Here is a 27,801-nt window from a genome sequence, read left to right as displayed (position 1 = left end):
GCCTTTGACTGAAACGAAAATAAAACACTGTAGTATATAAAAGTGTATCTTTGAATTCTTCTGTCATCTTCCCCCTTTGATGTGCCCAGGTTTTACATTAAAAATAAAACTGTAAGTTTATATTCATCACGATTATAAATCCTGCAAAAAATTGGTAAGACAGATATAAAAGCAAATTTCCTTTCAAGCCTTGTACAGGAAATGTGGATTGGATACATAAATGGATCTCAGAATAATTAAACCATTTCTACACCTGAGTCTGTGCCACTCCAACTGCCCAGATTTTGTTTTGCTGTAAATCCATAATTTGCCATGTCCCACTGCACCTTTTTAACTCCCAGGTGATGCAGAGCTGCTGTCAAAGACCTCTAAATGAGCTTTCAGGTCACGACAATCAAAGTTGGTAGTTCCTGATTAACAGCAAGCAGCAGATTAACTCTACAACTGAACTGCAGGAACAAACAATCCAGGAACGACGAAGAGATTATGGAAGATGGGACTTCAGGGACACTCAGTGCTCTAACACGGGGGCACAGCATCAGCGAGCTCCAGAGATACCTCTGGAAATCATTTTGTCCATCCCTTCACCCAAAGCAGGGCCAGCTCCAGCAGGGTGTTGTTCAGGCTCCTGGCTACAGAATCACCACAGAATTACAGAATGGTTTGTCCAGCTGAGTTTTAAGGACTTCTGAGATTTCACAGCCTCTCCAAGAACCCTGCTCCAATGTTTTGACATCCACATATGAGATTAAATCATCCCTTGTAACATCTTTGTTAAATTAGCCCATACCTACCACATATCCATAAATATGTCTTCCATCATCATCATCACCATCACCACCCTCACAATGCTTCTTTACAGCCCCTGACAGAGCAACACCCTCCTGGCAGGACCAGCACACTCATCCACGCTTCCAACAGCTTAAAGATGCTGAATTCTACAGCTCTGTTCACCTAAAACCCAGATAATCCTCATTTATTCTGAAGAAATTCCAGCTGGCTGGCCAGACAGAGCACACATTGCTGTGGGAAGGATCAATCTCACCACTCTTCATGGAATCAGAGATTTTGGGTGGGAGAAGGAACTCAGATTGACTTTTGCAGATCGTATCATGAAGAGACACTGCGCCTCGAGAACTGGGAAAATCTTCCCCTTCTTTTCAAAATATTCCCAAATTCTACAAGGGGAAAAAAGATCCATAGAAATCCTTCAGGCTTTACTGACTGATTAAAGAGCACAGATCATCCTCAGAGGAGACAGAGATTCCCATAACAATAAAAAGTGTTATTGGAAGGTCACCTAACCCAGATATGAATCAAGTTTCAATCCTACAGCGTTTGCGTGTTTGATCAGCCACGCTCCATCTTCACAAAGTGCAGCTGGCAAACACGAGCAAAATATGCATTATTCTCAATAATTCCAAACCCAACAACAGGGATCCTTTTCAGCTCAATTCCCATGATCAGAAAATAACATTTGGCAGAAAAAATTAACACATGTCCCACGTGCAGTTATGTCATCTTACATGTGAGTTCTGTGCACATCTTTAGTATAACCAGACTTCCTCTCATGCGCTGTCTGTAACACGTAAGTAACAGAAAACTTGAAATGCAATCAAAATATTAATTCATTAAAACTTTGATTTATCCAGTGACCTCACTAATCTCATCATTGCTTCCATGGAGATACGTGTGGTGTATACACAACATTTCTATCTTGTGGAGGAGGCAGCAAGAAGTTAGGGAAAACTTTGTCCTCTCTCCTCTTTTACTGAAGGAATGCTCTCCATATAGTTAGAAACTAAAATAATTTCTGAAGATATTAATTGAGTGAATAAAAGAACATGTTTTGCAGTGTTAAATGCTCAAAGATATGGGATTATCAGATATATTTCATGATATATAGTTGAGAAACTTAGGGGAGATAAATACATTTGTATTAAAATCTTCCATGCCAGGTTCCCTCATGATTAACCCTGTCACTTTTTCCATCAGGTTTATCAAACAGGAAAAAAAAAAAAATATTACCCAGAAAATTGCAAGTGCTGGTATAAAAGCTCAACTAGGAAAAAAATCAGTTATTAAAGGCAAGGTAATGACAGTGATGTTCTAGAAACAGAGGAGGCAGATTAGGGTTCTGGTTTGGTTTTGTTTCAAAAGGACAGAACAAAAAAAGCAGAAAAAGTGTGAAAAAGCAGAAGGTGCCCAGCAGTAAGAGAGCTCTGCAAGCACCTTGCCTTGCTCTGGGAACATTTGCTAGGCCCGTGCAATAAATTCACAATAAGTAACAGAGGCAGCCTCCACTTCCCTCAAAAACTTATGTACTGATTTAAAACCGTATGTCCAACCCAGATCCAGCCAAAAACTTGTCCAAGTGTCGGATTTATTCCTCTAACACTTCAATTAATACAGGCACGACTGAACAAACAAGAATTTTGATGAGACCATGCCGATATTTTGGGCCTGGAGGGTCTTGCAGGACTCTGGATTCCGCAAGCCCTTTCAAAACTGCTTTTGATTTTCTGACCACAGAATTTCAACATCTGCTGGACTAACAGATTGTCTGCAAGTAGCTGTGTCCCAGCTATCAAATCTCCTTATTTAATTCCCAATTTTTATCTGTCCTGCTGGACCTGCTGTAACAAATTGGGGTCCCACTTGCTCTGCTGTTGATTTTTCATTCCCAGGAACAAAGCAATGCTTTCCCAAACTCCTGGTGGTGGGCAAACCTTATTCCAAAGCTTGCTGGATGAAGCCACGACCACACCAACCAACTGGCTTCTCGGAGGGCAGCAAATTGTTCAGCGATCCCAAACCAAACCCACCCTGCTGCACTTCCCTGGCTGTGCCCCAGTGCTTTGAAAAAGCAGAGTGACACAGCCCCTGCAGTCTGATCCAGCTGGCACAATCCAATCCTCCTATTCCAGGTCTATTTAGCCCAGTCAGGCTTAGCAAAGCCCTGCTGCAGCCCTTCCATGGATCCCAGGAACACAAGCACCCCACGGAGCTCTGGGGATGGCACAGATGTGCTCCAGCAGAGGCTTCCAGTTGCTTACAAGCCCAACAGCTTGTTTTGGCTCAGAATTCCCTTCTCCCCCCATCTGGGGTGGCTTTGATCTTTGGGTCTATTCTGTGATTGCAATTCCATGAGTTTATGGGATCACAAAGAACGCGTGAGTCCAGCTGAGAGCGACACAGTGAGAAGCTGCTTTTAAAAGCTGGATTGCAGGCAGCAAATGGGGTGAGTATGGTTTCAAAATGGGACTACAGATCTAGGCTGTTCAATGGATTTTCCATAAAATTCATCATTATATATATATATATATATGTATGTATATATGATCAAAACCAGGTTTACACTCATTTATAAACATTTAAAATCATATTACACTTCTGGAATCACAGAATCCCAGACCAGTTTGGGTTGGGAGGGACCTTAAAGCCCACCCAGTGCCACCCCTGCCATGGCAGGGACACCTCCCACTGTCCCCAGGTGCTCCAAGCCCTGTCCAGCCTGGCCTTGGGCACTGCCAGGGATGAGCTGGATCCCATCTTCAGCTCCACGTGGAATCACCTCATTCTCAGCCTGATTCCACACCAAATTTCATTCCCTTTTTTTGGCTCAATGGAACATTCTTGCAAAATGCCAGTGCTGCATTCAACTATTGTGTAACACAGAGACTTCAAGAAAACCCCAACCCAAACAACCCCACAGAAGACATGTAACACAAAGTACCATTTCCCAGGAGCAGTATTCCACCCAAACATCCTCACTGGGAGCTCAGAAAAGTGGATTTTGTATTTTCACACTCCCTCTCCCGCATTAACCTTTCAAGTGCTTTAGCACAAAATTTATCTAAGAGCTGTTATGTACTGCTGATATTTCTCTTGTGGTGTGATAAATAAAAGCATCATTATTCTACTGAAGGAGTTCTTTGTCCTCATAACTATATAAAACTTTTATATTGCAACTCAGATCTGAGGTTTTGATTTCCTCCACATCAGGGATAGCTGTTTTACCTCACATTATTTATTATGGGTAGCAGAAGAGATTTTCTAGTGAGCTAAATCTGAATTAGAGACATTAGAGACATTCTTCTCTGCCCCTCTGCACAACATTTAATATCATTTACTTTCATTGTAGATTAAGCAAAGTTTTCCTTCATTTTTAAAGACATGAGCTGTTTCTTCCACAGATAAAAGTTCATAGTCCCCAAAACCTGGCACAGGCAACCTTGATAAATTATTCCAGATACACACAGTTATAATGGAGAGAATAAATTTGTTACAGTGGTGATTTTTACAAATCAGAGCTCTATCAGTGCACTTTTTAGATAAGGCAAGCTTTAAGAACCTTCCTGGTCACAAATCATTCACCTAAATGAATAACCTCCTTTTAAAAAGCAATTTCTTCCTTCTCTAAGACAAACTCTCAATTTAATAACTTCAGTTATTAAACAAATTAAGCTGTACTGACATTATGATGTTACTCAGATGAATTAGTCACATTTGTCATGAACAATTGAATCCTCCAATGGGTTTAGCATCTTAACTGAATCTTTTTTTTGGTGGCAGAGGGGGGATTGCTATGGCAAAGAGGGGTGGCATTTGTTTTTCATGTGCTGCTCAGCATGCACTGTAGTGAAGCTCCATTTCCAGCTGAAAAACCTACACAGCAAATTTAAACATTTAACCAAAGACTGCCTAATTATTTTAATAAATAATCTATAATTAGTACAAAACCATGCTTTACAATTCTTGTTTTGAAAGTCAAGGAAACTGTTTTCTAGTTCAAAAGGTTCCTAAAAAACTAAATGAAGCTGTCCTGGTGGGATGTACTCATTTCCTGCTGATCTGATACTGAAACATTGTTCAGAGTGACGTTGGTGATGGAAGGAAGGAATTGCTCATGGAAACTTTTGTATTCTCTGTGCAGCCCCATTAAAGCCCCAACAACAACAACAAAAGTTCCATAACATTAACCAGCAATACTGAGGGGCTAAAAACCATCCAGCCATTACCAATCCTATCTCAGGTTTGGATCTGCACGCTTCATTTTCTGGGATGGTTGCTTTGAAGAGCAGGCAAGACGTCAGACTCACTTCAGAAAACCTCTCCAATTACCAGAGAAAATGAGGGCTATGAGAGCATGAAGTCCTCGTCAAAAACCCCTGTGTGTGTCCAGCCTGGGAGCCTTCCTCAGCAGGTGAATGATTCTCCAACTGCTCCCAGCACAGCAGGGATTGCTCCCAAATTCTTAATTAATATCTAAAAATACATTTAATCAATAGTTTAAACTTACTTTAGACTTCATCCCTTCTGGACAAAAACTCTGTCTAGGCTTCATGTCTTGCTAAACAACTGAGTGGGATTTATTTTTCACAAGCAAACCACACCTTCAGTGGCAGTGGAGTCCTATAACCCACCTAGAACCACCTGTCCCTGGGCCAACAGCCAGGTGATCACTCTATCCAGCATGACAGACCTCATTTATTCCTGTCTGGGCTGTAATTTGTGATTTTCCTGCTCCTTCTCTTATTAACTAGGCAAAAGCTGCCCCTGACAGCAGCAGCAGAGCATCAGGCCTCAATCTGCATCCTGGGGATATCACTGCAGAGCTCTGCACTCGCGCTCAGGAGTCTCCACGATAAAGCAAAGCCTGAGCAGAGGTTCTCAGGGTCCTTCTGTGGTCATGACCAAACATCACTGGATTTTTTGACTTTGTTCTCACATAAAGCAAGGCCTGCTTTTTGGGCTACACAAAGCACTGCTTCCAGGGAACTCAAAAATCCAAAGACTGGCAGCGAAGACTACGGTGTTGCTTGAAAAGTTACAGTTCTTGAGTAAACCCCAAAGTGAAGAGCCCATGAACAGCTAAAACATTTGTGCACAAACTGAAAAACTCCTCTCCCAGCTGGAAACAAGCTGGAACTTGCATGGGGCCCTGGCAAACTCCTTAATTGTTGGGAGCAGACAAAGTCTGTTTAGTCATGTCTGCTCAGGGCAAGGATCTTACAACACATCTGCACTGGCTCTTTCCACACAGGTCAATCAGTTCTCCAAGGCTGTTTCTCCACCCCTTTTTTTCCATCCAAGAATCCCCCCTCCATGGACACCCTCAGCCAGGCTGGTGACACACGACCAGCAGAATATTAAACCAAATGATAAATAATATATAAGTTAGCACACAAATCTTACTGGGTTTGGAGCTCTCTGTCTCACTGAGGGCATGGTATGACCCAAAGGTGGACTGATTCTGTTGGATTTTTTATATTTATATGGAAATATAAACTCTTTCCTTCAGCTTCATTTTGCATTCTGGAGAATTTTCAGCCTTGCATGTGACACAGACACAAATAATTTATAAGTATGTCACCAAATTCTTAATTAATATATAAAAATACATTTAATCAATATTTTAAACTTACTTTAAACTTCATCCCTTCTGAACAAAAAACTCTGTCTCATGAAACAACTACGTAGGATTTATTTTTTCACAGGCAGAAAACCCTAAAAGATCAGGTTCAGTAAAAGAAATTATGTATCTCCATCAATGTCTTAATCTGGGGCAGTGATAACATCAGTGCCATTAGTTTAGAGACAATTGCTGTTTGCTTTATTTAGAGCAGCCAATCCAAAAGGGATTTATCTCTAGACTAGAACTTTTCCCACACCAAGGAGAAATGAAATTCATATGGAGCCCAAGTACAAAGCTGGGCAGGCACATCCCATTATTTCATTGGGGGGAATTTGCATTTTAAATTGTGGCATTGCTGCTCACAAGAAGAAAGAAGTCAAATGCCAACAAATCATTCAAAAGGCAGAACAAGTTCCAAGTTATTATAATTAGAAAAGTTCATGCAAAGATGGAAAGTGCCATAAAAACTTCTGGAAAATTATGCAGTGAGTCAAGGGTTACTAAAAGACAACAGGGAATGATGTAACTCCTGCATTTCTTCATGTTTGTAACTGGACTCAAAGGACATCAGACCAGCAGGACAATGTGATGCAGTTGTGTTCTGTGACTTATAGAGTATGGCACAATTACATTAATAAAGGGAATTTTTGTTACTTGGAGAAAGCGGTGGTGTCACTTTGATTTACAATCCAGAAAAAAAGGAAATTAGAAGCATCTTCAGAAAGGGCAGCACCTAAACTGGTGAAATCATGCAGCAGTGAGACTGAAGGATAAACATATTTAGGTTGTCTGATTATTGGTGACAGCTCTCTGAAAAATGAGATTTATTCGAAATGTTTCATAGAAACTGAGATGAAAAACCTTGTAACTGGGTTCTCAAATCACTGCAGGCTGGAAGCATCCTGCAGGAGAAGGAAGGTGTCAGAACACTGACAGCACTGGGGATGAGAGCTCAAAAGGAGACTGAAATAAAATAAAATCATTTTTAAGACAAGCTGAGAGTTTGGTCACAAGATGCACAGATCAGAACATGGAGAAGCTCATGGTGGCTGACAACATAAAGGACACAGAGGTGGTAGAATTATAAAAATTCCTTTGTGTGAAACATGGGTAAAACACTGGAGACAAAAACTGTAGGGACAGTGCCATAGGGGGCTTAACAAAAGGGAGAATCCTGGAGATGAAAAAATATCAGTGCCACACAAAGATCCCCTGCATCAGTAAAGTCACCTTCAGTACTGGTGGCACATCTGCCTGAAGAAATAACTTTTCCACTGGAAGGGTCAAAGCAATGATCTGGACCAGCATCTTTGAGAAATATTGTGATATATGGGAATATTATGAGTTTTGGAGTTTAAGAACCAGATTAAACAAAACAAGTAAATCTGAAATATTGTGATATATGGGAATATTATGAGTTTTGGAGTTTAAGAACCAGATTAAACAAAACAAGTAAATCTGAAATATTGTGATATATGGGAATATTATGAGTTTTGGAGTTTAAGAACCAGATTAAACAAAACAAGTAAATCTGAAATATTGTGATATATGGGAATATTATGAGTTTCGGAGTTTAAGAACCAGATTAAACGACGTGGGTGAACCCTGACAGCTCTAACAAACCAGATCACAACAAACCATTGCTGTGTCCAAGGACTGGTGGCCACGAGCTCGTCCCCACCCCAGTGGAGCTCAGCTGCCCCAGCAGGGCAGAGCAACACTTGTGACTCTGATTAAAAAACTGCTCCACAGTCCTATTCCCAAAGGGCTGCACAATGGGAATTCCAGCCTCCTGCTGAACCTCATCCTTCCAAATTGCTTTGTCTGTTTTGGCCTGAGGCTGCATATTAGAAATGATAAAAGTGCTTCTTTCAAACTCAAAGCAAGACAGTTGCAGTGCCAGTGTCAACATGACAGAGTGCTCGTGGCTACAGGGGGGGAGGAAGGAAAAGAGGGGCAGGAGAGAGCTCTGCACTTCATGCTGGGCAAGTAGGAACAGAGTTTTTCTCTCTGGCTGAAGCCCAGGCTTATCCCACCGTATTTTTAACCTTCTCTAAGTTGACTAGACTGGAAGAGTTGCCCTGGCAGCAGTTACAAATCAAACTCGTTATAATTATTCTTACAACATAAAAATGAAGACACGTCCCTGGAAACAGCTCTGCACCTTTGATATGCATTCAGTGCTCATTTAGTCAGGGTTTGCCTCGTTCAGAAACACAACCAATGAGGAAATAAAGAGGATTTCTTGAGAGGAAGCCAAAATGCAATGTTTTATGCTGACCTACACATGTAAGGTAAGGAAGGTTTTTTTTTTCGCCCCCTCAATGAGTGAGCAAAAGTTCAGTTTCAGGAGGAGAATACCTCTTTGACAGCACATAAATTAGAATTAAGGACAGACAGATACAACCCCAACAGACTGTAGTGGCTTATCACAGTACTCAAGAATCACAGAATATTCTGAGTGGGAAGGGACCCACAGGAATGTCCAAATTACACCCAAATAAGACTTTTCAAATACAGTAATTACAATAATGACTAAGATCACAGAATCATAAAATGGCCTGGGTTGGATGCACACAGGTGTTCACCAAGAGCCAGAACAGAAAGTCTGAACAGTCACTTATTCAGTCCTGAAGAATTATTCCCCTACCTGAGAAGAAATATTTATAATTGCAGACATTTTAAGGCCCACAGAGAACGTGTCTGAGGAATTTGCACAATTCAAAGGGAGTTCATAACTCTGCAATGCCAATTTGAATTTCTGAATGCTTTGACTCACGCTGCCATTAATTTTTATGAACAGAAAACCCTCTAACAAACACGGTCAAAACATCCTGCAGACAAATGCAGGTGAAGTTGCAATCTAAAATAATACACTTTTTATTTACATGATGTGCATGTCCCTGTGGAACATGGCAAAAATTTCCACAGAGCACAAAGCCCAAACCAAGCTTGTGAATGCAACCCCAGTAAGTTACCTGGGTTATCCCTTTAAGACACTCCACGGCATGCAGGATTCTGAACTTGGACTTTTGTTTATGTACAGTAAGCTTTCACAGATTTTATTTATAAACTCTTGCTTGGAATTTTCAATTATTTTATTCCCCAGTGCTTCTCCTTTTATGGCCATCTGTTTCTTCCCATATTTTGCCCCAAGGCACCTCAGCTGTCTCCACAGCTGAATGAAATTCCCATCTCTGGCTCAAAGGAAAACTTTTTTTTGTTTATTTGTTGAACTAGAAAGAAGCCACTCATCAAAAGGAGAAGCCTTTACCTCTGAGTTGGGTCTTGGGATGCTGCACACATTCTCCCCACAAATATCTGTATATTCTGACTTTGAGATGCAAGAAAAGAAGCAGGTTATTGAGTGTGGGAGACTTAACTACTGTTACTAATATCAGGGCTGCTCCTAAATGTTTTATAATAGAGATAATTAGTGAAAATTTTCTCTTCAATTCATGATTCTTAAATAGATCATTTCTTACAGAAGCCATGTATTAACTGAGTAGTGAGCAGTAATATACAGAAAATAATGATCTTCTCAATCAGTGCTTAAAAACTTAACAATCCTGGTGCCTGGCTTGGTACAATGCAAGAAAACTGTGTTTAAATTGGAGAATTATAAATGAGCATAGCTGCCATCATTGACTCAGAAGAGAAAGTGAGACACAGGAAGGGGGAGGAGATGTGGAGAATTTGGAAGGAGGAAGTTAACAAGGAGCTATATTTAAGCTTTTTATCTACAATTTTCCAGAAAATGTTTTACAGCCAAGAGTCTCAAGATAAATGAAAAGCGGCCTGGAATAGGAGAAGCATCCAGCTGTCAACAGCAAAGGAGTTTCCATCAAATCATCCAGCAATGCCCACCACATCAGCCATCTCTGAGCTCACACCCCTCATTCAGGCCTCCCTCAACCCTCTCCAGTCACCTGCTGAACTCAGGCCCCAAACCCTCCCTGGAGGGATAGCCACAGCTGGGGAAGGGAGTGGGAAAGTGACCTGGGAGGAACAAAACCCAAACCCAACCCAACACCAGTCCTAACAGGAAAAACGGGAAACGGGGATGGCCGAGGCCGGGGGCCGAGGCCGGGGCCGTGCTGTAATCAATCAGTCTCACAGCAAACAACTGAACTCCAGCCACCCCAAATTTTTCAGCTTCCCCTTGACACATAAATATTCTACATCAAAGGTTATTCTACTTCTCCAGCTACTCTGTCCCCCTAATCCAAGGTCCTTCCTTCTCTGCCAGCCTTGCTGTGCTCATCCCTCAGCCTGCCACTGCTGTATGACATTAATTGTTCCACGTCACCAACTCCAGCTGGAGAATCAGACTAAAAAAAGATTGAAGCAAGCAATAATTTGGACAATTGGATCACTGAAGGAGGTTTCTTGCTAAGTGCAAGCTGTTACATCCTGACTGCTTAACAACACATCCAGTGAGAGACAGCATCTTTAAAACCAGGCTCAGCCAGGCTGCCACGTGCCTCCAGTGGTGACCGAACACCGAGGCCTCGCTCACGCAACTGCCACCTCCCTCCAGGTCCTGATTCCTGCCTGTCAAACAAACCCTCCCATGTGATCCTCCTGCTCAGGAGATAAAAATCAGACTGTGTCTTTTGGGGACTCAGATCTTAACTCTGCTCCCTTTGAAGTCAATCAGAATTTTGGCATTTATCTCAATGATGAAGGATCGGATCCCAAAGTGTTTGTTCAGCAGTTCTGGAAAGATGCCAGCCTTAATAAAATCAATCGAAACACATTTTAAAGACATGGCCAACCCAAATATTTATTTGCAGACTCCCAGACTCATCCCAGGATCTGGCATTTCTTTTCCAGCTGACGTGCACAGTGATGCTGCTTGGCAGAGGCACTAACATGTTCCCCACATTTCATTAGCCAACATTCCTGTTCCTGCAAGCATTCAAATCAGAAGCTTGTAAAGACTTAGCAGGGCTGAAACACTGCTCAGTTTCTCATCTTCACTAATGGAATAACGTCTTTGATAAATCTGGCCCAGCAAGATCTTAATCCTATGGTTGGAAGAAGTTCATGAACTTAGCAAGGTTTTCCCCTTGAGGAAGAATCCTGCTCAAGATAAGCTAGGATATTTACTTTTCAAAAATTAATTCTATTGCTCCAATGAAAAACAAGAATAAAAAAAAAAAAGTAAAACGTTGAGGGTATTGTTACCACTACTTTCTAAAAGTACCAAGTAATAATTAGAGTGGAAACTATAACTTTTTTCCATGGTGGCTGGTTACCACCACGTCCTTATATTTTCAGGGCACCACATAGTAGAACAATTTGCTTTCCAGGTTTTTTTAGAATCACAGATAGGATTAGAAGCTGAGCAGTGAGGACAGCTGAAGGCTTCTGGGGGAAAGAGAAAAAGCATCAAGCATTTCTCATATCTGCATAGTTTGATGCATTTGCAGAGTGCACAAGTGAAAAGATAAATGAAAGCAAATCCTCAGCACAACCACTCCAGAGCTCTGAGAGATCCTGCATGAATACATTTTTAAAAGATTATTAGACATAACAGCATTTCTTGTAATCTTGCTTTTTTCTCTTGCTGGATTATTTACATGCATGAATTCTCCAGAATTTCAATTTCTCCACTCTGTTGAAAGCTCCAAGATTTCTATAAATATCAGTTTCCCCATCACGCTGTCTCTGTTACAGACACAAAGACCAGCACATAGTCTCCATCCTCATACTTAACCCATCTTAAAATCTCCTTTCCATTATGTCAAGGGTTTTTGAGAACTAACCCAACCCAATTTTTTACTTAAAATGCAAAATTTAAAACCAGTTGCCAGAGCTGTGAACTGATCTGAAAAAAAAACCAAAACAAAAAACAACCAAAACAAAAATGAAGCATCTGTAAATTGAGGGTTAGTAAGAAATCAGGGAATAATATTCTAATACTCTGTTCATAAGGAATTATGATGTTAAAACAACAACTCTTTATCCTGCCTAAGAACACTTAGTGTTAACAGCCAATAATGTGGCAAGAACCACCAAATATTCTACAGTGAGCCATCAATATAGATAATATAATAATACAGATGTGATAAAATTCCAATGTAATTCTGAAATCTCTGTGTCTACTTCTAACCATGCTAACCATGTGACTATTTTAATTGGTTTTAAGATTTGCATACATATTACAAGAAAAAATACAGTGCTTTTGTGGGGAGCAAAAGAACTTCTGGTTTGAATGACTGTATCCCAATTAAATCACCTAATGCACATCAGATCTGCAAACAATAGTGGGTGGTGTTTCCTGGAGTAGGGAGATGTGGCTGCTGCCTGGGAAGGAACTCACAGCACCTCATTTTCATGGGGAGTCACCCAGCTCACCCTCACAAGAACTGAGAGCAGGAAACGGGGGCTTCTTGTCAGGGTACCCATGCAGAGAATGGCAAAGTTGATTTGGCAGCCTGAGGCAAAGAGGGAAAAGGAGCTGAAGTCGATTCTGTTTGAGTCTCCAAATCTGTTCCCAGGTTAAGCAAACCCACAGAAAACAGGAACCATTTGAACACTGCTTTTGAGAGTTACGGATTTCAACGGTGCACGACACAATACTGCAACACGTGCTGAAAATTAGCTCAGAAACCATGGATCTTTCACCATTTCACTGGGTTATAAAAAAGTTCCAGGACCTGAATCAATATATGGATATGTATTGGATTTAGATACAGGCTCTGAGTGTCAAATACAAGTCTGCCAAGGAAACTGAGAGCCTTTTCCCCAAAAAACTTAAGGGCTAGGACACATTATCCGTGTTTTTCACTGTTTTGTGGGTGGCTTAAACTAGAGTTTAAACAAGCCCTGCATTATTTACACCCAGGGGTACTTTTAAAAGCTGCATTCCCAGTTAATCTAGAAAAGCAATTTAGTTTATAACCTATTTCCAGCAGGAATAGCCAGAACCGATTTTCAATTATTCATGTAGTGAAAGGGAAACTCAAAAATATTCCTGTTCAACACCACATAACATCCTGCTAAACTTTCAAATAAAGCTGTACATCTCCATCTGCCCTCCACGTGATTAATGGGCACATTTTTAACCAGTGCTTTAATTAGTGCCATTAATTCCTAAGTGCACAGCTTGGAATTTCCTCTGGAATACCCTGTGCTAGAACTCTCCACTTCCACACCGTCAAGCCTGAAGTGTGTATTCTAAATTGCTGAAGCTTTTTCTGTACCTGTAAACACAAACTGATGAATCTTTTATCAGCTTCTCAACACACCTGAATATTTATTTCTTTCGAAGGACACAAGTTCCCTTGCATGTGATTTGCATGGAAAACAGGTTATGGAGATCACAGTGAAAATTATGGAAGGTTATGCAGCTCCCAAGTTCACCAAAATTGCTGCCATTGTCATGCTATTCCCTTAGATTATCTCCAAAATCACACGAGCTGAGCCAGTTTCCAAAGAGATGAAGAAGGGCTTGAACCTGGGTGAAACTCAATAGCAAAACTTCCTCTGGCTCCCTTATAAAATTTTCAACATGTTCCAAACTGGTTTTGTGTGTTTGTTCCTATGTGGTTTCAACGCAGTTTGGACTTGCTCAGCACAGTTTGAAGCTGTTTTTGTCCATGCACAGAAAGCAGTAAAACATGGGCTGAGCCCCAAAAGAACGTGGTGAGCTCTGCACTCAGAGATCTGGGCACTGGGCAGTCCTGCCATGCCCACACCAACCTCGTCTGCTGCACAGTATATTCCATTAATGAGGAAAATGCAAGGGTTATAGAATTGTCAGTCTGCTCCCAGCAGCAGAAAGCACCAGAACTGTGAGCATAAATTACTGCTCCAAAAAGGAAGCCAGAGAAGGGAACAATGCTGTCCACTAGGACTTCTTTCTTTTTTCTTTTTTTTTTTTTCCAATTTAGAACAGCAATTATTTTCTAAAACTTCTCATCCTGACAAAGCAGAAACAGCAGGGCAAGACTGGAGGGCTTTCAAACCAGAGATAGCTCCAATAATTATAAAGCTGAAGTTTAGCAAAAAAAAGTAGGATTTTGGGGGTTTTTGCACGTGTCAACACAGCTCCCAATTTCAGAATAGGATATTCACAAATAGTTGATATGGACAATAACATTTGTTTTCTAGTACCACATCCTGTATTACAAACAACCCTGTTAGAATGTGTCTGAATGTCCAACCATCCACAAAATCAGCTCATTCCTACTGCAGAAAAAAACCATTCACCCTCCAAGCCATCAGCTCCAAATCTATGAATTAAAAAGTTTTCAAATGATTCTTAGGGAAGTGCTATTAAAAACTTAATTAAGCAATACCATCAAGGTGAACTCTTATTTGTGCTCACTCAAAATCATGGCTGAACACTTAAGCTCAAGGTGAGACTTCAGTGTAGCTCAAATGTTGGAAATGACGAAAGCTTTCACAAGTGCAGGCTTAGTGAAATACAAGAACTGAATACAGTGACAGATCTATGTGTGAATTATTCGAGTTTTGCTTAGAATTATAGAAGAAATTCAGTTAGGGACACCTGGAGGTCATTTACTCTACGGGAAACTCATCCCATTTAAACCTTCTCCTCCTGGGATAACATCACTGCCTTCACCCTTTTGCTTCCCCACCTTTGACAGAGTTTTCTGCTTAGAAAGACAGAAATGTTGTGTTCCAAGTGCAGCAGCTTAACTGTGGGATTATTTAGAAAAAAAATTAAATTAGATACGAGTGTGAAAGTGTGGAATGAAACCACTTTTAAAACCAAACCCACTCCTCAGCATCCTATGAGAAGTTCCCTCAGAATGAAGACCCCTCTGCTTGCATTGGAAATTTAAAATCAAAATCTCAACAGTCACCACACTCCTGTGAACAAAACCCAAGACTTTTGCTTTGTAAAGTCACAAATATTTATGACTGAAGTTTTTTTATTCACAACAGCAGAATGATTTTTGTTCAGCCTCACACAAACGAAGCCTGTCCTGTGAAGTGCTCCTTTTCTTTAAGTTTAACCCCAATCAGAAACCAGGTTTCAGTACTCATTCAAGGGTGTGACTTCCCTCTAAACAATAGCATAACAAACCCTATAAAGGCAACAACGGACAGGTGGAACCGTACTATGAGGAAAAACACCGTCAAAACAAAGAGGTAAGAGGTTGTTTTATTTAGTTAAGACCAACAAGTCCAAACAAGCAAAGACACCTCTCAATTTAAGATTACTTTCCTTCTGGCAGAAAATGAAAAAGAGTATTTTTACAGTCAAATGACAGCTCCTTTTTTTCTTTTGCTTTAAGTATCAAAATATCCCACACTCCTAATTATGAAAATCCCCCAAAAGACAACTTGGATATAACACAGAACAACTCCCTGATTGCTATATATTTCTCTATTTAAGACAACTAAAACAAAGACAGCATGACAGCACAAATACTCCCAAAATCAGCACTGACTAAGCCTTTTCAGAGAAGGTTTTCCCTGTTAATTTTCAAACCACCACATACAATAGAAGCCTGAGTTTCTACGTGCAAATACATTCTAACATGCTCGATTTTGGTCAGCATCTTACATAACCCAGCGCCAGAGAAGTCTCCGTACAAAACAAAACCAAGCCCTCCAACAAAGAATTCCATCTGTCTCCCACATTCCCGAGGCCCACAGTGCCACAAGCTCCAGCTCTGATTCACAGGTAGTTGGCCAATGAACTAAAAAGCCAAAACAGAGCAGAATAAGAATAAAACCATGTCCTGGCAGCCTGGAATTGCACCAGGAGCCTCCAACCACGCTGGGATGAGCAGGGAAGGAGCAGGAGGAGGACAAGGGGGGAAGGATGAGCTCCACGTTTGCTCCTCAGGGAACACCAGGCAGATGCATCTGCAGCAAGTTTTCATGAGTGAACTGCAAGCCTTGCTCGGAGTTTATTTTGCAGTCGTGTGTCCTTGCTGGGTTGATTTTGACAAACTGCTTTCCTGTGGCTCTGCCTGGAAATGACAAGTGAGGGCTCCTGTTGTGTGGAGGAGCTGGGAGCCACCAGCCAAACCCCTCCTCCTGTGCTCTCACTCAAATATTTGCTGAATAACAACATCAGAGCTCCCAAAATGCTGAGTCCCCACGCAGAGGGTGAGACAACGTCCTGCTTTCAGGTTTGGGTTGTTTGCCTGACGTTTCTACCCTGGCACTGCTCTGTTTAAATCGTGATACGAGGCTTTACAGATGTGAAACTCCAGCAGTTTGGCTGAAGAATTAACAACAAAACCTCCCTTCAAACAGCAGCAGGAATGTCACTGGCAGCAGCACGTGGTAGCACAGTTCAGGAGCTAAGTGCATACAAGAGGCACTGTCCAAATCTGCACTTAGTGCTATTTTTACCCCACAAAAAAAACCCCAAAATAGCTGAAGATGAATATTTTAATACATCGGAATTTTAATACATTTGACTGTTGAATGGAGAAAAATAGATTTCAGCCACTTCCAACAGAGTTTTTATGCTTGGATTTTTCAAATCCTTTCCTTAGCAACAAAACATAACAAAGATAAATACCAAAGTGAATTTGTCACCTACATCTTCACTGCTAAAGTGTCTTTTCTCTGCTAGGCAGCAAAATGTGACAGATTTCCCTAAAGAACAGCATTTCTCAGTGAACTGAAGGAGAAGTGACAATATTGGGGTCCCAGCTGCTGAAAGTACAATTTCTTTGTATTTCTTCCATTTCTTCCTCCTGGGAGAGGGGAATGTGAGAATGGTGTGAAACCACTGACACTTGAGACACGGTGACTGAGCTGAAGTGTAGGACGATGCAATTAGGAATTAAATCTTGTAATACCTGCAGCACTCTTGCTTATTAAGTTTGAATTTCTGTGATTTTCCCAAGAGAAGTTATAGAGGACAGGTGGGAAAAGTCTGCTGCACAAGCAAGAGCTCTCAAGACTTCATGAATTTCTGTCAAAATTCCATTATGTTAATTAGGAACTAATTTATAACCTGAAGATATTGACTGGCATTGAGTAACTTCAAGGAGCTCAAGATGCCTGCGTGTGAAAATTCTGATAGATATTGAGAAATCCCCCCCAGAGGCTTCACTTCTCAAATTAATCCTTCAAAAAGACACAGTTGTACTGCAAGCATCACATAAATGCTTCAGATGTTATCTCCTCTAATTCCCTCCCGCAGAACAAATCAAACAGAGCTGTATTTTGTAAAGTTACCTGGAAAGATGGAAATTGTTTGAAATGATTCAAGAGAAACACAGCCCTTGGAATGGGACAGTGGCTGCAAAGGAACTGCACCTTATGACATTAGAGAGAAATACCATAATATCTTTAAATTCTAATTTTTCAGCAATTGGTTGTTACAGATGCCTACATTAAATACGGGTAACAGGATCTGCCTGCACTTTGGAAAGTACTGCAGGAATAAATTAATTTTAGACTTGCAGTCATGAAAAGACCTTGCCTTAAATCCTGACTTTATTATCAATAACCACAACAGGAAAGCTCAAATGAGCCTTTTTGAGAGAGCCACAGCCCTCAGCAACTCTTTGATTTGGATTTTTGAAAGCAAACCCTTGGCTTGTGGTAGCAGGTTTTATACAAAGACCCTCCAAAACCTCACAATATTTGCATAGGAGTGACCTCAACATATCTGATTAGCACCAAGATCCTGCATGTTCCTGTAAAAACATTCTTCTATTTGCTACAATTATAGGTTGACATATACATTTCAGAACTAAAAGGAACCAAAACATCATTTAATTCGCCATGAATTTTTGTTGTGGTGTTGTCAGACTGTAACTGCCCATGTCAAATCAAGTACAGCTACACTTCCAACCAAGCACAGCAAACACAGCAATGCTGAAATAGATGGTAAAGAAGTTTTTTGGAAAAATATCTCTCTTTTGCTGGATTATAGAAATAAATGGTAAAAGAATGCATGGCCAGCTCAGAATATGCAGTTTCAATGTCATTTGTTTTCTGCTTTGGTACTACAACTATCACACAGCAAATAAAGACCAGCACTTGGGTTTGTTTTGACATCTTTTTTTGTATATTTTAAACTAGGTTTTGCTTGCTTTCTAGCTTCCCTTCTCCCCTGAAATTATCATGTTATCTGGTAGGATTAGGCATCTAAATCAACTTAATAAATCTCAGTTATTCTGCGAAAGCAGACAAGGAGATATGTGATTAAAATATCTTAAGTGTATCTTTAGTTATGATAATATAAGTCCATCTCTTGAGGGAATGGCCCACACAGGGACCAAACCCACAACTTTGCTGTTTTTAGCACCTTGCTCTGACCAGCTGAGCCAATGATAAAACAAATCACCTCAGAATATCTCTGGGGGTCAGATAAACACTCTGGGGACACTCCTGATTTGCTTCAGTTCACATTCAATATAACAGGAAAACATTCATGAACTGTCAGATGTGGGTCAAATTCTTAGAGAGGTCCAAAATCCTAAAAACTCAGCATGTTTGTATTTTAACTGCTGCCTTAATGAGTCCCTCAGTCAGCTCAGAAAACTGCGAAGAGGAAAGGAGGGCTTGGCTAAATCCCAAAGGTGCTGTAATTCCCAAAGGATCAGAGGCTTTGCAGGGCCCACAGTGCAGCACAGCCATGCCCAGTATTTCCTGACCCAGGAATAGCTCGGGATAGATTTTCTCACAGTTTCCAGGGAGCCACAGGGGCATCTTTCCTTCCTCGACCATAAATGCTCTGTGGGCCATGCACAAGTGCCCAGTCCCCCTGGACAAATGCCCACCGTGGAGAACCACTCAGCAAACCTGGAATAAAAACCTCCCTGCTCCCTTCCAGAAGAGAGAACTGATAAACATCTGGGCTCTGGAAATGCCTTTGTGATGTTTGGATCTTGTACCAGCAAACTGCTCTCACACACTGTGGTACCTCATCACATGATACTGCACTTTTCCAAGAAAAACCCAGTCAAGTGAAAAGACTTCATTACCATCAACTCTCCTTTCTTAAAAGTTACATAATTGCTGTGCAATCTCTTATAAGATCTTATTTATTTTAGCTTTAATTATTCATATTCACTTCAATGGAAGGCTTATTTCATAAAGTGTATCTTTTCACTTTAAATAAAAAGCACAAGTCTCTTTCTCTTCGCTGTATATATTTTGTTTACCACTTGCCAAAACGTTGTTTCACATATGTGAAAAGAAAACTGGACTGAATACATGTGAAATAAACTATTGGCAAAGACACTGCAAGGGCTTGCCATTGAGAAGATGAGATTCACAAGGAAAGCCTTCTACTTTTTCCAAAATCAACAAAGGTATTAAAAAAAACAAAAACAAAAACAAAACCCTCATAAAAAGGAACAGAAAGGATTTTTCAGGTAACTCTGAATTTCCAAGCTATTAAAATTTTCCTCAGAAGACTTCCACATCTCAGTTGTGCGTCCACCACAATGTCAGGGCTCCCCTGCTGAGGAACAGCAGAATCATAAAGTCCTGGTTTTATTCCAGTCTGTGTTCCTCACTTGTTTAGCAAGACTGAAAACTCCTGATTAAATCATCAACAACTCTGATTAGAACTGGTTTTGTTGATTGCAATTGTTGTTAGAATTCTGATTAGAATTGTGGGAGAGAGCACTTAAATTCTGCAGGTTTCCTCGATTTTTGCACAGTCTTGCTTAGTCCACAACCTACATTATTCATCTATTTTAGTCCATCAGGAATGTTTTAATTATTAATTTGAGAGCTCCAATTTGAGATCAAATTGAGAGATGTTAAAAAGCAAACTCCTGACCTCCTGTGTGCACAGTTCCTGCAGACCAATGGTTCATGGCAAGACAAGAATTTGTTGCACTCACAGCATTTGCATCTCTCGAGTTCTCAGCTGGGGCAGAAAATTGTTTTCAGCCAAACAGATGCTTGTAAAATCGAAAATGAAATGATTTCATTTAGCAGCTTCATCTCACCAAACATCCACCAGCTCAGCTCCCACTAAAGTTTTCCAGGTGCAGATTTTTTAGAAGGCATCTCAAAGATGGAATTTTAGGAGAAAGGGCAGACACAAGTTCAGGAAAAAAACTATAGAAAGCTGCTGCATAACTTCAATGTTACAAGGAAATATTTTCTAATGTTTATGAAATTATCATGTATCTACTTTAGGTTATCCATAACATACTGCTAAAATCAGATTAAATTACATCATCAGCTATGCCACACTCGTCCATAACAGTTCAACTGTGCAGCTTGGTCAAACTGACACTTCTTTCCATTTCCCAACAGCCAAAATATAAAAGTAAATGGCACAAACACCTACAAAACTCCCTTTTAAAATAATTTCAAAGCTAGCAATTTTCTCACAATTTTTCAAACTTTACAGGTGAAAAAACCAGTAAGAGTGAGATTGAGCTCCCTGATAAAAGCCACACAAGAGCAGAAACAAAACTGGGAGAGGATTCGAGGATCCCCAATTGCTCCTTCTCTGCGAGGAATGCACGTTCCTTTCTAAACCCCAAACAGAAATAAAAGATGGGAGAAGATTTATGGCAAATAAAACAGCCCTTTTATCCCTGTCTCAAACCACAGATTTTGGTTCAAACCCAGTGATTATGGAAAAAAAAAAAATCACACTTCCACAGCACAGCACAAAACACTGGTAGATCCAAGCCCTTAAATGTCTTATTAGCAGAAATTGTTGCCTTTCAACTCTGTTTTCTCCTCACCCTCAGCAGCTCTCAGGAGATGCTGGCAGGTATAAACACGCTTTCTTTTAATTACAGAACTGCATTACTGCTGTAACTGATTCCCAGCTCCAGCAAATTATGATCAAGTGCCCATTGTGCATAACAATCATTTAATGGCCGACAAACCATAATAAAGAAAGCTTTAATGAAGAAAGCTGGAAACGCGCCCGAATTTTATGGCAGCGCACTCCAAAAGAAAGAGTTACAATCTGTATTTAAGATTAAGAGAGCCTTTTAATCCAGATGGCCAGAATTAAACAAGGCAGTGCAGGGAAATTTTGATCAAAAGCTAGTGCAACATGAAAGTCCCAAAATTCCCCCAGCAAACCACGGCTAATTATTTCAAACAGAGGCTGCACATTCACTTTGGATTGGGAAGAACTCCGAGGGAAATACAACGGGAGCACGTTGCTTTCTCTGTGATAATCCACTCATGCACTAGCTTTTCTATCGTAAAAGAAAGCAGCAAGAAATCTCCCTGCTGGCAGAACTGTTTGGAGAGTTAAATAATAAAATTTTCAAGGAGTTTGCAAAATAAATGAAATTATTTCAGATCAGCGTGCATGTAGCTTTAAGATAGAGCTGAGTAAAACTGAAGACACTGCAACTGGAATTTGGAAAGGTCCTTAGTTTCAGTATTGTGTTATTAACAGATGACACCCAAGTTTCATCCCAAGTTTGCTCCCCTCTGCTTTAACTCCCTTGGAAGGGCTGACACACTGCTCAGCACCAGTGGCTCTCCCCAAGTCACGTCCCAGTCAGCAGAGAGGCTGGGAGATTCCCCACTCAGCATCAGCGTTCTGGGCTTGTCCTCGGATGTGTGGGAACAGGCCCGTGGCTGCTGGCAGCATCCCACCCACTCCATGAGTTGGGACAGTCATAGCCCTAAACTGCTGAGTGCTTCTAAAGCCCTCCAATGATTCTTTAGTGACTAAAAAGTACAAATACCCATTTTTAGTAGAGCAATAAAGCAGCAAGAGGCTCTGCTTTTCAATGACTCTCTTTCTGCTGCTGGGGGTTTTGCAGAAACCCCAGCGTGGAGAGGTACACAAAGAAGTTGATTGCTCAGCTCCTCTACAATAAAAACATTTATCTTTTGCTAAGAGTTTTTATGTTGATGAAATAAAACCTCTGTAAAATTCATCAATTAATTAGAAATCATAGGGTCCTGCCAAGTTTGAACTTACACAAACCCAGCTTCACTTCACCTTCTAAAAACACCCAACGAGACCCCATTTTGGACACCTACTTATTCTTGCTCTGATGTTTACACCCATTTCTTTGATCTTTTTGCTGAGGCCAAGCCAGTGCTGAACTGTGACATAAATCACTTTGTCACAGTCAGAAATACTGATGCAGACAGAAAAATAAGGAACCCTTGTGAGCATGTTTGTAACAGAGAGCGGGCAAGTCCCAGGGAATAATGTTGCTCCACAGCATCCTGCTCCCTCCCTGAGCCCCTGAACATCAGAGCAGCCCTGTCAGCTCTGCTTTCTGATGCTGTACCTGTGCTGCTCTGGAAAATTGAGAAGTGATCTGGTTTCTTACACAGTGACTTTATGCTCTTGCAGAGTTGGAAGGAGATCACGGAATCTTTGATTTGTATTTTTTTTGTTTCATCATTTTCTGACAGCAGCAACCTTTGAAAGTCTGCCAGGCTCCCTTGAATGAGAAAGGACTGACAAAATCTGATCAGCCTCTGCACTGATGTCAGTACTGCCCATATTTATATTGCCTTATTTACGTGCACACACAGAAGGAACGTTCGCTCTCTCTGCTCAGCCACCTCCTGCTCCCAAACACACACCAAGAACTGCTGCAAGCACTAAAGCTGCCAGTTAATCTGCTTTTTTCTGTAAAAAACTGCAACATTTCCACCTCATGGATTAAAGGAGCTGAGGAAAAACTTGCTGAGAACGTAAGTGACACACACAGAGGTTTGACAGAGAGGAAATTAACCCCAAACATCTGAAACGCCGAGCACCAGGTTCATCCTGGCTGCACAACATCTTTCAGTTTCTAAACGTTAGCATTTTCCCTCTGAGCTCTCCTCTGGGTGAACAAAACATTATTGATGTGACTCCAAATCAGCAAAAACACTGCAGCAACTGAGCGTGAGCTGAATCACAAACTGTACTTGTGGTGATAACAGCATCTGCTGGATTATTTGCAGATTGAGCAGCAGAAAGCAAATCCTGTGCAAAAGCAACAATGGGCAGGCAACTGCTGCTCCCTCTGGGACAAGGAGCAATCCAGAGATGTTCAGTCCCCCTTATCCCAATTTTACAATCAAGCATCTTGTGCAATGTCAGGGTTTCTGCTGCTGTGTGCATGAACGGGGCACTGCATCATTGTGCCAGGAAAATCAGAACTGTCACTCCCAAGGGTTTGGGACAGGGGAAAAGCCAACTCCAATGGAGCTGTGACTACGGTCAACTATTCAGCAAAAACAGCCCTGAAAGGAGAAAAGTAAAACAAAGGAAAAATCACACGTGAAATTTATTAATGAAAGACACAGGAGGAAAATCTAACTGAGGAAAAGAGATCAGAATTGCCAAAACAAGATGCAAAAAGAAGGAGAAAGCAGCTGGCCTGAACTATTCCAGCTCTTCTTCCAGGACTGGTGGAAATCAATGGAATATCAGTCAGTCCTGTGTCTGCACTTGGGAACTGGCTCCTGCTCCAAAGCTCTGCTCTCTCCGCTGTACAAGAGAATTCTTAGGATAACTAAGTTAAAAATTACAACATACCACACTGAAATAAACACTGGAGAACAAATAATTATACAACAGTCATTAAAATGCCCCCCCAAATCAATGCATTATTTATTTGTGGAATGCTTGCAATTGTTTTTTAAGGGAGTCATAAAAATTCCTCACTCACCAGGAGTCTGTTCATGAGGGCAATGAATTTCTAGAAAACCCGATTTTTTTTTATACAACTCAAGAGAAATATTTTTGGATACAAACTTTAAAAAAAATAGTGCTTTAACACTACTAGCTTTATTCCTTAAAATGAACAAAGACTTGCCTGCAATGTAAACAATGAAAATAAAATTAAAAAAAGGAAGACCACAAGTCTTGTAACCTAAACACAATACCCATTGTCTGGACTTCCCTGTTTCCATGAAGCACATCTGATTTTCATTCTGGATTAGAACACTCTGCTAAAATTACTAATACACTGGGATAAAACTTAATTTAAAATTTCCAGATGAACAACTTCAGCTCTGATCTGTGTTCTGTAAGTGAGAATTCCCATTTTAACTCCGGAACAATGATTAAAATCCAATATCAAATCCTAGTTCCAATAAGTTTTGATGACCTCAGAGAGAACAAACAGTAGTTTCTCAACAGAAAAAAACACCACATAAAACTCAGATCCACTGGCAGCTTTTGTCACTGCCTAGCCAGGGAAAGCTTGGCTCGTGGCCTGATATGTTTGCAATTCCAAGAACTTCCAGTATTTTCCTGTGAAGAGATACTCAATTGCCAGAGATAAAAACTCGACTTTAAATGTGCTGGAGTCGATGGTGAGAACAAGGATGACAAACTCCTCTCTGCTATTTCACTTCCTTGGCTCTTCTGCTCAATAAAAAGCCATGGAGAGACCTGAGCTGGACAAAAAAATGGGAATAGAAGGGGCTCCTTCTCCTTTTTGTTTCTGTGAGGGGGGTGCAAACAGATTTGGGAACGGTCAGTGATGCCAACATGCTCTGGTTTGTAATAAAAACACACAAGGAGCCCAACAGCAGCTTTAGCACAAAAGCTTCAGCACAAGAGATTCAGCTCAGCTTTTCCCTGTGCTCCACTCTTTCCTTGGAACTGGGGTGAAATAACAGCAAAACCTCCAGTGAAAAGTCCAGAAAGGCCTGTACAAAATCCTGACAGAAAAACCAGGGGCAGAAACTGATGGACTCACTAGTCTGAATGAGGGCACACATCTAATTCTGACAATGCAAATACAGTATTTTCTAAAAAAGGTGTATCTCAGGCCATCAGTATTCTGTGGACAGCCTTGAATTCCCAAGAAATTACATTATGAAGAAGATAAAGAAAAAACAAGATTAAAAAAGGCTTTTTTTAAAAAAAAATATAAATGTTAGTGTTTAAAGTGTAACTTTTGATGTTCAATTGTCAAATCTGGAGGTAACAGGCCTTGGCAAGAGCTGTGGATTAGAATAACTCCCCAGGCACACAGGGTTGAGGGAGGCTGCTGACAAGGGGCAATGGGCTGAAGGAATATTGCCCAAAAATGACTCTTAAATTACACCTGATACTCCACAGTCAGGAAAAACAGGTACTGACAACTTCTTATTGCTCAACGGGGATGCAAGTATTGGGAGCTGCATGTTTGTACAAGAAGAATGGAAAATCAACCAGAATAGTAAATTGACTTTATAGGGAGAAGAGGACAAATGCTGGGCAAGGCAATGGTGCTGTGAGGCCAGCAAGTCACTAAAGGAACAAATGGAATAAAACACAGGACCTGATCCTAACCCTAAGTCCAGTCTTTGTAAAGAACAAATTTAAATATTTAAATACAATCCAAATACTTTTAAATATAACAGCACCACGGTATTACTGGTGCAATTCATTTGTCTAGCAGCTGTTTAAAATGGAAGTGTTTGCAAGCATAAATAGAATAAATGCTGCATTACTCAACCAGATTATTGTGAAAGAACAAAAAGACTGGAGAAAAATTATGGTGTTTTTTTTTAACATGACAATGTGCTCAGGGGAAAAGGGCCAGTAATGAACAGCGTTTTTTTAGAACATTCTGGTAGAAAACCAAGTCCATTATTGAGAAGTAAATTGTTTAGAAGCATTCCTATATCAACTCACAACTACCATTAGGACAAAAAAATACAAAAATAACAGGAAGCTACAACTGTTGGTTCTGAGAGTTTACTGTGAAATAACTTGAAGTAAGTTTGCAAATCTGGAAGATGAAAAGATTAATGTTTTTATTTCAAGCCATGCAGATGCCCCCTTAAAATCCAACATCCAGAGGATGCAAAGGAGACATTCAAAGCGAGCAGGCGTGAACCAAACAGAAATTATGGACCACAGAGGACATGAGAGGAGAAGTGTTGGGATGCAGGGAAATACAAAGGAAGCAAGAGATGGGATTGAAGTAAGTGAATGAGACAGGAGGATTTCATCACTAAATTCACAGCAATGATCCATCTTGGAGAACTAAAGCAAAACTGAGAAAATGTTAAAAATAACAGGAACAGAGGAAGGTTTAAACCAAACTCTATTGGATGGGGCTGGAGCACTTTATAGTAAACTGGAAAAGCACAATAGGAGGATGGGAGGTTTTGAATGCTTAACAGAAAACATTTGTGGCCCATGAATGAAATAGTTCCAGCTCCCAGCAACAATGACAAAATTGTCACAGCAAAAGGGAAACCAGGAAAGTACTTAGGAGAAAAAATAATAGCAGTGGTTTGCATAGCAGTGACATCTGTGACTGTGTCAATCCAGGCACAATAAGAGACAGAGAGCTGTCTCCATCCAGCTTTAAAAATACCTTTGGGTGGGATACAGAGAGAAAAATGAGCTGAGGGCTTGCAGGGCAGGAGAAATCCCAGCTCTTGGGCTTTGTGGACCAACAGATTTTTCCTAATTGTCACTAACATATAATCTAGGCAAGAGATTATTGCCATTCCTCCCTTCTGCCCTCCAACTCTCTGACATCCAGAACAAACAGATTTTTGCACGTTGAAGTTTTGATTCTGTGATGTCCCTCACAGCATGGAACGAGAAATCCTAAATTAAAATATTCCAGTGCCACTTGGACAAGGGGTTTTGAGAGCCAACACTTCAAACCAGGCCACCCTTCCCACACGGGTGGCTCTGCAGATGCTGCTTTACCTCCAAATGGTGACACCACCACACATTCCAAGCCTAATTTGGGTTGGTTTGGTTTCTAACCTGCGCTCCTGCAGGATCAGGAATGATCCTCTGGGCTTCCCCACCTCCGTTTCCTGGGATTTGGAGTGCCCTGGTGAGTCCCACAGGGATCACACCACACAGTGTGTGAGGCTCCTGAAAAACCCCTCGTTTGGTTTTTCACTTGGCTCCTCATTCTGTAACCCCCATAACCCCAATGTGCTCCCAGGAGTTCACACAGCTCCTGCAAATCCTCTGGAATGTGCCCAGCTTGTCACCCCACCAAACTACAACATGCACCTGGGTCCCTCGTACTCTCTCTCTCTCTCTGCTGTACCTACCCAGGGAGTCTCTCCACAGCCCCACGAGCAGTATTTCAAAAGGTACAAAGGACAACAGGTATGAAAAATTACAGGTTTGACTCTGCAGGGGAATGATTTATTGATGCTGAGAGCTTAATTTAGTAATCAGGCACTATCTGAAGAGGGAAAAAAAAAAAACAAACCCACTCGGCCCCAGAATAGTTAGATGAGGAAGCTATTCCATCTTTTGATGTAGTTTTGTCCCAAATTCAAAGTTAAAAAGACTGGGAAAGAAGTTATCCAATTCACTGAAATCCAATCTCATTCTGGATTTCACCCAGGTCTGTACCTCAAAGGCAGAAGGGACTTAGTCATATTTTTTACCTAACTAAATTCCTGAGTCACATTGCAGAGGGGAGAGTCAAAGGGAACGCAAGAACAATTTCTGCCATTCCATATTTTCTCTTTATGGTATTGCTTGTGAGGAATTA

General features: G+C 40.8%; 1 protein-coding gene across 6 annotated transcripts in view; it reads right to left on the bottom strand.

Moving 5' to 3' along the window:
- Positions 1–27,801, bottom strand: part of ATG7 (autophagy related 7) — a 76,694-nt gene that overhangs the window by 6,510 nt on the left and 42,383 nt on the right. Inside the window, exon 18 of one of the 6 annotated variants that reach the window (XM_032121149.1) lies at positions 15,543–16,377. The exons of the other annotated variants lie outside the window; for them this stretch is intronic. Within the exon in view, the coding sequence (XP_031977040.1) occupies positions 16,315–16,377 (63 nt within the window). The 3' untranslated portion in view covers positions 15,543–16,314. Of the gene's footprint in view, positions 1–15,542; positions 16,378–27,801 lie in introns of those variants that run through there. 6 annotated transcript variants of the gene reach the window in all.

The sequence above is a fragment of the Corvus moneduloides genome, chromosome 11 (assembly GCF_009650955.1).
Source record: "Corvus moneduloides isolate bCorMon1 chromosome 11, bCorMon1.pri, whole genome shotgun sequence".
NCBI lineage: Eukaryota > Metazoa > Chordata > Aves > Passeriformes > Corvidae > Corvus > Corvus moneduloides.
The sequence above is the reverse complement of the archived record's forward strand: the minus strand, read 5'-3'. Positions and strand labels throughout refer to the sequence as shown.